Source organism: Cibotium barometz, chromosome 11 (assembly GCF_041138505.1).
Source record: "Cibotium barometz isolate CiBa-2024 chromosome 11, ASM4113850v1, whole genome shotgun sequence".
NCBI classification, from domain to species: Eukaryota; Viridiplantae; Streptophyta; class Polypodiopsida; order Cyatheales; family Cibotiaceae; genus Cibotium; species Cibotium barometz.
This window is the reverse complement of record NC_141056.1, coordinates 25979065-25989524: the sequence shown is the minus strand read 5'-3', so window position 1 is coordinate 25989524 and position 10460 is coordinate 25979065. Positions and strand designations below refer to the sequence as shown.

At 37.2% G+C, this 10460-nt stretch overlaps 1 protein-coding gene across 1 annotated transcript; it reads left to right on the top strand.

Moving 5' to 3' along the window:
* Nucleotides 1-7117: 7117 nt before the first annotated feature.
* Nucleotides 7118-8307, top strand: LOC147633965 (uncharacterized). The gene is made up of 2 exons (XM_086805043.1): nucleotides 7118-7527; nucleotides 7882-8307. Exons 1-2 carry the CDS (start codon nucleotides 7213-7215, stop codon nucleotides 8122-8124), a joined length of 558 nt encoding a protein of 185 aa, XP_086661169.1. The 5' UTR covers nucleotides 7118-7212; the 3' UTR covers nucleotides 8125-8307.
* The last annotated feature ends 2153 nt before the right edge of the window (nucleotides 8308-10460 follow it).

Sequence of the window (10460 nt, the reverse complement as noted above, 5' to 3'; positions counted from 1 at the left end):
TTATATCAAAAGTGTTACTTTTATCATTTTTATTTCATACATAAAAGTATGCATAAAAGATATTCTTTTTATACTAAAAGTATGATTTTCCTCATAAATGGATTTTATGCTTAACTTAGATGCATAAGAGAAATTCTTTTATTCTAAAAGTATAATTCCCTACCAAATTGAAATCATGCATAAGAAGATGCATAAAAGATTGATTTTAATTTCGAAAGTGTTAGTCTCCTTAAATGGAATTTATGTATAAATAAATGTGTAGAGAAATCTTATATCAAATAAAAGAATTCTCTTTTTTTTTTTTAAAAAGATATGAAATGTGATAAGATGTGATAAGAGGTGTATGAGATGTGATAAGAATTGATAAGATGCGTATGGAAAGTGATAGGATGTGATAAGAGGTGTGATAAGAGGTGATAAGATGCTTATGAAATAAGTTAGGATGTGATAAGATGAATTAAGATGTGTATGGGGGGATGAGGTAAGAAGTGTATGTGATAGGATAAGATGTATATGGGTTGTGATAGGGCGAGAATGGATGTGATGTAAAAGATTAGATGTGAAAGTATATGGGGTTATATAAATGGGAACGTGAAAATGGATGTATGTATGTGGATGTGTGGATATGGAGATGGGAGTGTGGATGTATGAACATGAAAATGGATATATGCATGAAGATGTATATGCATAGATGTAAATGTGGATGTAGATGTGGATGTAGATGTGAATGTGGAATGTGGATGTATAGATGTGGATGTATGGGAATGTGGATGTGGATGTATGTGAATGTGAATGTAGATGTGGATGTATAGATGTGAATGTGGAATGTGGATGTGGATGTATGTATGTATGTGGATGTAGATGTGGATGTATGGATGTGTATGTATGAATGTGGATATGGGATGTGGATGTATAAATAAGGATGTGAAAATGGAGGTAAGCATGTAGATGTGGATGCATGTATGTGAATGTGAATGTAGATGTGAATGTGGAATGTGGATGTATAGATGTGGATGTATGGGAATGTGGATGTGGATGTATGTGAATGTGAATGTAGATGTGGATGTATAGATGTGAATGTGGAATGTGGATGTGGATGTATGTATGTATGTGGATGTAGATGTGGATGTATGGATGTGTATGTATGAATGTGGATATGGGATGTGGATGTATAAATGAGGATGTGAAAATGGAGGTAAGCATGTAGATGTGGATGCATGTATGTGAATGTGAATGTAGATGTGAATGTGGAATGTGGATGTATAGATGTGGATGTATGGGAATGTGGATGTGGATGTATGTGAATGTGAATGTAGATGTGGATGTATAGATGTGAATGTGGAATGTGGATGTGGATGTATGTATGTATGTGGATGTAGATGTGGATATATGGATGTGTATGTATGAATGTGGATATGGGATGTGGATGTATAAATGAGGATGTGAAAATGGAGATAAGCATATAGATGTGGATGTATGGATGTGAATGTGGATGTGGATGTGGATGTATGGATGTGGATATGGATGTGAATATATGATATGTGATGTGAAGGAATCTGAAGTGAAGAGATGGAAAAGGAGGTGATTGGATGAGTACACATATACATGGAATGTGGAATAAGTAATGTGGATTAATGAGGGATAATGTGGAAAAATGAGAGTTAATATAGGAACTGTATTTGTAAACTGTTTGTAAATGCTGTTTGTAAATGGCTGTTTTATGTCAAGAATGCTGGGGAAGCATTTTGACCGTCTTGTGATTAAGGTCGTGGAGACCTAACTGATAAAGTTGCAACTGCTGACGGGGAGTCAATGGAGGACGTCTCGCGTAGCAAGGTCGACCGAGGTCTTGACCAGCCTCGGTTCGATTAAAATGGTGAGCTTCCGGTACGGTGGATGAGGGACCAAGGAAGCGGCTATGAGTGAAGCGCTAGGTCACCTGCGAAGGATCCTAGAGGGTGCTGACCATACGGTGCTCGGGCTCTGGGTCGCCTAGGATACCCACGCGTGCGTCGAGGAAGATATTGGAACAAGGAGTAAGAGTTGTTTTGTGAAACCGGGCATGGATCTGGTTGATTGACCTTGCTGGTCTTCAATGGATGAGTCCATGGCTCTTTATATGGATCTGTTGGTTGATCTTGCTGATCTTCAACGAGAGTCCATCTTGATTTTTATAAGTGATTATATTGCCAAGTATTATGGGCTAGGAACTATTGAAAAGGCCCCTGTGTGGACAGGTGGTGAGCGTTCTAGTTGCCAATGATGCCATAGATACTCTGATGAAGGAATGATGGGAAATTATGAATCAACTGGATAAATTGGAAGATTGTGATCAGTGGTACTATGGTTTCATTAAAGGAATGTTTTAAAGTTAGCTGATGCTAAGAAAAAGGCAATTTTCATATTGGGTGTATAAGTGGTGTGGCTAGTTTTATGTTTGCATGAACTTCCGGCTAGGGGGCCTTGGAACTCTTTTCCTTGGTACCCGGGACAAAACCTAACCAAATTCCAAATTGGATCCCATCACTACAGTGGTTGGGCGGTTGGCTAACCCATGGGATCGGATGGGGTTAGGCTGGACTGATGGATCCGTAAATCGAGATTTAATTTCTATTATTACGATAGATGAAGTAAATCCCGGATAGAAATTGTTCTATGGATAGGAATCAACGGCTGTGCCTCTTGATGGGGAAAAAAGCGTTGATCCCAATGATCCAAGTGCAAGTTTCTTCCTTGATTTGACCAAGTACCGTTAAAGGTGCAGTCAGATCAGTTGATCTGTAATGATCTTGACTGCGTTAGAGTAAAGAGTTATCCTGGTGGAATCGCCCATGCTTTCCGGGTAAGGGAAGTTTTTTCGGGTTCGGTTTTGGAAAAACCGACGGATTAGTCTCTTGTCCGGATATCCGTGGACGAGGCTCCGAGTGTGGGTCCCTGCCCCGCGCATGAAATGCTACTTCCGCTGCTAGTACCCCGAATCTGTTGCACGGTGGGAACAGGGATCTCACAGTAATGTAAGATTCTCCCCCAGCCTTAGAGGTATACAGGAGTAAGAATCTCCCTTTCTGATCTTATAATTATTCTCTCTCTAAAATAAAAGAAAGATTCTGTTTAAAAAAGGAAGAACCTTTTTCCTGAATACTTCTCAAGAGTCCCACCTGTTTTAAGATTCAGAACAATGAGTTCAGAAGGAGAATCGATGTTTGGATATCAAGGTTTTGGTCTTCATTCGAGTACGGCCCAAAAGAAGTTCTTTATCTCTTGGGAAGAAGTTATCTCCTAGATATTGTGGACCAAAGAAAGTAGGTGATTTAGCTTACGAGCTTCTTTTATCTCCTCATCTCAAAGTTTGAATGCCTTCTATAGAAAAATGTGCCAAACCCAAATCATGGAAAGACGGTAAAACTTCAGTGGCAAGTTACCGTTGGCTTCTAAGTTACGCTAGCTCCTTCCTTTATATAAGTCGTAACTCGTTCACAGTAATCTTACTTCCATCGATCTCCTTTCTTTCTTAATCTCCTTCATGGCTTGGCAACAAGAATTAGTTTTATCCATGATGATTTCTCACCTTCAAGACGCAAGGGAGTCTGTGAAGAAAGATTTTATAGAGCAGTATGAGCGCTCACTTTTCCCTCACTTGGGAACTTCTGTAGCGCAGACAAAATGGCGGACCTATCAAGACATAACTAGGGTAACACCCTGGGGTCAGCAGCACTTTCGTAACAATGTCCGCTTGGCCATGGTTATTGAAGCTTTGGGTTTGGGTCCCCGATACTACTGCGTCATGAGATCAAGGCATCCTGGGTTTTCTGAGCGGGTCTTCTTACTGGCGTGTTTTCTTCCTCATGAGAAGATATGCCTTTACCCCGTTTTTGGCTTGCCTCTCAGAGGTCCTTTTCTTAGAACACCTCATACCACTGAGATAGGTGCAGCAATAACCCACAGAATCATTCCCATAGATGAGTTACCTTATACTTGTGCAGCTTGTGAAGACTGCTTTTGTGACCATATGATGGACGGGCTTATGGAAGTGTAAAGAGTTCCTCTATCTTTACTGTATAAGTTCCGAGAATGAATAAAGTTTAAATCTTGTTCGTATTTTGAATCTTGCTCTCTTTAAGACTTATCTTGGTGGTTAATCTTGATTAAAATTTTTCTCTAAGTCTCATATTCATGCATCTTGCGAAATTATCCCAGTTTGCGAGATGAGGACATCTCGCATTTTTTTAAGTGGGGTAGAATGTAAGATTCCTCCCCCACCCCCTTTTTGATGTCTAGTATCTTCCCCTGAAATCAACCCTCTTCAGAAATATAAAGACCCTGTTTTGCTAACTATTTTAGCCTAGAGAGAGAAAAATTATTCTAGAGAGAGAATATTCAGATTTTGAATATTTTTGGATAGAAAAATATCTCTTATAATTCAGATGAGTTCCCCTGAAACAGAATTTCAAAAAGAATTTTCCAATGTGCAATTGGAATTAATTGGAAATAGGTATAAAGAACCTTAGTCTAAGGGTCTAGATTTTCAGAAATCTTTAGACTATGGTCCAATTAAGGTTCCTATGGGCCAATAGCATCAATCCATGTGTAGGGAAGAGATAAATCCAAATTTGTAAAAAGAAGATACCCAAAAATGAGTAAATGCTCACATAAGGTGAAGAGTTGAAAATGTACAAGGTTTATTAGTAAAAAACTATGAGCAATATTAAAAATATGAGATATTTTGGGTATCCAAAAATGAGTAAATGCTCACATAAGATGAAGAGTTGAAAATGTACAAGGTTTATTAGTAAAAAACTATGAGCAATATTAAAATGATGCCATTATGACACATATGTAAGGAAGGGGAATTCTTTAAAGGAGGTGCATATTTCACATAAGATGAAGAGTTGAAAATGTACAAGGTTTATTAGTAAAAAAACTATGAGCAATATTAAAATGATTCCATTATGACACATATGTAAGGAAGGGGAATTCTTTAAAGGAGGTGCATATTTCACATGCTTGAATGAGTTTTAAACTCATAAAAATTGAGATATTTCATCTCTCCTCTCTCCTCATTCAAGTCTAGTTCCAAAAAGTTAGCTTAACTGACCTAAAAATGGTCAAATATTGACCAAACTGATTTAGAAAATTCTAGAATCAGTTTGTTTGGTTAGGAGCTCAATTTTTCCTATAAATAGAAGCCTCCCCCTTGTTGAAAAATAGTTAGTGTTTATGCATCGTTACTCTACTCCACCTAAGCCAAGAACTGTGAATTCATTTAATAATTCACTAGTTTTTGGAGCTTCCCTCTTTCTTCAATCTCCATTAGTGGCTCCATCAACATATTTAACCAATTGATTGGTTGGGGGCCTCTACCGTGAACAAAGAATCAAGCAAGTTGTAAGGTAATTAGTGAATATTCATCTTTCTATAATTTCTCAATGTTTCTCTCTTCTCAACCCCTCTCAAGCTTGAGAAGTTTAATTGGTATGGTTTTTTTTAAATGCTATTGAAGTTTGAATAGTAGTGAAGAGTTACATAATTTAATAAATGCTATTGAAGTTAATTTTCATTTATGTTTAAATTCTAATGATTCTTATGTAAATTCTCTCTCTCACTCAAGAAATGGTCATACTCATGACCCATTCTCAATCCAAATCAAGCTTTTCATAAAGCTTTTCCTTAACCCAAGATAAAGCTATGCTTGAGGCCAAATTAATGGCTTTTTCTTATGCTTTTAGTTTATGTATATTGATGATTCAATCCATTATGGATTAAGGATCTAATTAGAGAATCATTTTAATTATTTCCTTAATGATAAGCTTTATCCCTTAGAAAAATTGAGATTTATCAGTCATAGCAGCGGAGCTATGGCAAAATTTTTATAAAAATTATGCATAAAAAAATTTTCATTCAAAGCATAAAAAGAGGACTTCCTACCATATTCTAGGAATCATCATCCTAGATTAATTGAAAGAATTTCATTATAATCATGGAGAAATTAAATTTTAATATTATGCATAAAGGATAAATTTTTATATCAAAAGTGTTATTTTTACCATTTTTATTTTCATGCATAGAAGTATGCATAATGGATAAATTTTTATATCAAAAGTATTACTTTTATCATTTTTACTTTCATGCATAGAAGTATGCATAAAGGATAAATTTTTATATCAAAAGTGTTATTTTTACCATTTTTATTTTCATGCATAGAAGTATGCATAATGGATAAATTTTTATATCAAAAGTGTTACTTTTATCATTTTTATTTCATACATAAAAGTATGCATAAAAGAAAATTTTTATATCAAAAGTGTTACTTTTATCATTTTTAATTTCCTCAGCATGATTGCATTGTCTGTCCTCCGCCTACTGCTCCAGCTCTAGTGTTCTACCCCCACGGTTGTCTACTGGGTCCACTTCCACGTTTGCTTGCCAGCTCAGGTGTCTCTTGCAATGTCCATCGCTAGCTCCACATGTTCTCAACCCTCTTGTAACGCCATCTCAAGCACAGAGGGAGAGTAGTGGCCCTGTTTGTTGTTGTGTTGAGGTGAGGGAGGCATCATCATGAGTGATGGGAGGGTTGTCTTCCTCCGCCTCCTCGAGCTCCTCAAGTGCCTTTGCCTCCTCTAGCTGCCCCCCCTCACCTCAGCACTCCTTTGCCTCCTTGAGCTCCTCAAGAACATTCGCCTCTTCTAGCTGCTTCACTGCTCAAGGTGGTTTATTTTGCTCAAGGTCATTATATCTATACATATATACGTATGTATGCATATATGTATGTATGTATGTATATATGTATGTATGTATGTATATATATTTCCTCTATAGTGTATACAAGATGAGGGGAGAGTGTAGAATGATTTGTTTTGTTTTAAATAAAATATTTTTGAGTATATATATATATAGAGAGAGAGAGAGAGAGTAGAATGATTTTGGGTTTTTTAATAAGAAAATGATTTATTTTGTTTTAAATTATATATATATGTATGTATATATATATAGAGAGAGAGAGAGAGAGACAGAGTGTAGAATGATTTTGGGTTTTTTAAATTAAAAAATGATTTGTTTTGTTTTAAAACTTAAAGATACATACATACATGCTGCTACAATGGCGTTAACATCCGAAGTTCGAACTTGTGAAAGTTACAAAGCTGCTCATAATCTTATAATCCTCGCTTCGTTGTCTTCTTTCTCGCTTAATCAATCAATCACTCTGCCTCAGTTATGGGACACCATCACCACCATCACCATGGCCACCATGAAGAGCAGCAGCATCATGGACACCATGGCTATGCAGGCGCTCCTGCCGTTTATTATCCCCCTCCTCCCTCCGCGCACCCCCCACCAGCACCTCTGCCTTACGGCCATGGCGCCCCCGACCCTTACAACTACGCCATTCAGCCGGCTCCATACGGCGCCCCCTCCTTTGATCCTTACCGGCAGCAGCAGTTGAATCACGCCATCGCCGACCAGCATCGTCATGCCCGAAATGAGCACGCAGCAGAAGCGGGCGCAGTGGCTGCGGGAGCATTTGCTCTGGTATGTTCTTCCCCTTCTTCTAGGGTGTCTTGAATGTAGGGTTAGGGTTTACGCTTTCTCAATGGCGAATGAGTTTTCTGACTTTTCCTAAGGTCATGGTTTCTGATTGTTACTTGTAGTTGGATATTAAGATCCCGATGGTCTAAATAGTTTGATGTAGTCAATTATTGCAATAGCAAGCCATGCACCGCTCTTAGGGTTAGGGTTTCTACCTTCTTGATGTTAATGAATGTTGTCATCGTTTTAAGGTCGGTGTTTCGAAGTAGTATGAAAACCTAGGGTTACTGTGTGTCATGTTTAGGGTTAGAGGTTCTTGTTGTGTGATGTGGATGAGTGTTGTGATCCTTATGGCAGTATGAAGCACATGAAGCCAAAGTGGATCCAGCCCACGCAGGCAGGCACAAGCTTGAAGCAGAGATAGCAGGGGCGGCAGCTGTGGGCTCGGCAGCATACGCCTTCCATGAACACAAAGAGAAGAAGAAGGATGAGCACCTCATTGCCAGCCTTGGCGGCGGCCAAAGTCATCATGGCCATGGCCATGGCCATCACCACAAGCATGAAGAAAATCGCCATAAAAGCCATCACCACTTCTGGTGATATCATTGTCATGGAACATTAGCACCACCACTTTCTTTGTGTTGTTGGATTGTTTACGTTTTGGGTCTCTAATTATTTCTGACGCTGGGATTTCTATCTCAGCATATGGATTGTTATTTCATCAAGACTATCCTTTTTCTTTTTTTTTTTGGTTTTTGTATAAATATTTTAAATTTGATTTCTTCACGTTATGCAGTCATGATGACTTGTTTTGCTGTGTGGATGCGAAATTTGGGAGATACTGTGCATTAGAGAGAAGAAATAAATTTCCGAAGCTCTCTCTACATGAAGTATATGTTTTCAAAGAGTACAGTATTTGAGAAACAACTTGACAAGCTTGTGAAAGTAACACATTGTTGATGAGATAAACCAGCCATGCTTGTATATGAAACGGTGTGTCTATTCTGTTCTCAAGATTGAAGAAATTTGTGTGATTACACTAGCTCTGCAGCCATAAGATTTAAAGGATTGCAACCGAGTACCTTAAGTATGAGGAAACTGATGAGTTTGATCCTAACATTGTACAAATACTAATTTTTTTCCCTCTAAATGTTATAGTAAATTTTCAATTTGTATTTCTAAAAATCCCATTCAAGTAAACTATCTCAATTTTCAACGTCTTTATAAACCTCCTCTGACCTTCAAGTGCCACTTTCAAGTGATTTTAAATGTAACAAGGAAGAACATCCTATGGAAGAAAAGCTTTGCACATCAACTATATTCACAAAATCTTCCTCCAATTATTTCTTTCTAATTTCATGAATTAAGATTAAAACTTTGGTTCGATATTCTTCTCACTCAAATGTCATGTGCTTTCTTTTGCAAGGGGAGTGGGGGGGAGGAGGAAGAGGAGGAAAACCTATCCCTTATTTTCTAGTGGAAGTGGCATGTGATTGAGAGTTCACCATTTTCCTTGCATAATTATGCACTCGCGCGTCTTTTTAGTTATCCATTTTTGTTTTCTTCTTTATCATTTAAAATGTGCTTTCTAGATTCTGTTACTCACTCACACAATAAAATTGGCGAATGCCTTTACCATACGATGTAAAACTAATCATTATATTGTCTTGACTAGACTAATCATTATATTATCATGAATATAAATTTGCCACACTAGAATATAAAATCCATTAGGCTAGCTTGATAATTTACTTTCAATGTGAACTATTTGTTGATAGTGCACACCATTTGTGACCTTATGTACCATGGAATGCACATTTGTGTAGTCCTGGACCAAAAATTTGGATGATGATGAAAAACACATTTTTTAAACATGTTTTTTCAGAATCTTATCTTAACCTATGAATTTCAAAAATCCAATTCGAACCAAGTCCCTACTCAAGTAAAGCATGCTAATCATGTGGCAACAACGGATTAGTAATCCAAAAACATTGAGGTATTCTTGCTCCAAGAAAGCTGAGTCAAAATGGTTGCAACAACAAAATAGGACCAAGAAGTACAGTAGCGTTGAGAGAGTTGCAACAAAGGACCTTCTTCGATTTCTTTACTCAAAACAAAGACTCCATAGAGATATACGATTGTACGCAAACGAGAAATATTGCCACGGGTTGCTCGGCTTCTTCACCATTAAAAGGCACGACAGGCGGCAAACAAACACAAGGCACTTTTGTTCATTCTCTATATAGTAAAAAAAGACCATTCACTAGATAATTTCCTAGATATAAATGAGCATATCTAGGAAAAGTGCAAACTAGAGAAAATGAAACACTTTCCTAGATAGCTAACTAGGAAATAAAATGCATGGATTTTTTATATAGGAAAATTTATTTATATAGTAAAAATTTCCTATATAAAATATTTTCCTACAAGGAAAAAATCTCCTATGTAGGAAGATTTTCTCTATATAGAAAAATTTGCTTACATAGGAAAAATTTTCCTATATATGTAAATTTATCTATGTAGAGAAATCCATGCATTGTATTTTCTATAGGTAGCCTATCTAGGAAACTGTTTCATTTTCCCTAGTTTGCACTTTTCCTAGATATCCTTATTTGATCTAGGAAATTATATAGTTAATCCATTGTATCTCTGTCTAGAGAATGCTTATTAGCTTATCCTCTAGATAGGTTATGCGAGTGAATGAAAGGTGAGGTGCCCAATTAAGTGAGGTTTTCTTAATGAAGGTGGAAGCAACCATGCTAACACGATTTAAATGTTCATTCATAGCTGGTACTGCATGTTAAACTCTGTAAGAGATCAATGGTAATGATCTTTCATGATGACTGTGGTCATGTTGTGCCGAATGTGAAGAAAGTTATGAACGCTCTTGTCATGCTGGAGGCTAAGGGCATTTAGCATCCATCATGCCCATAGCT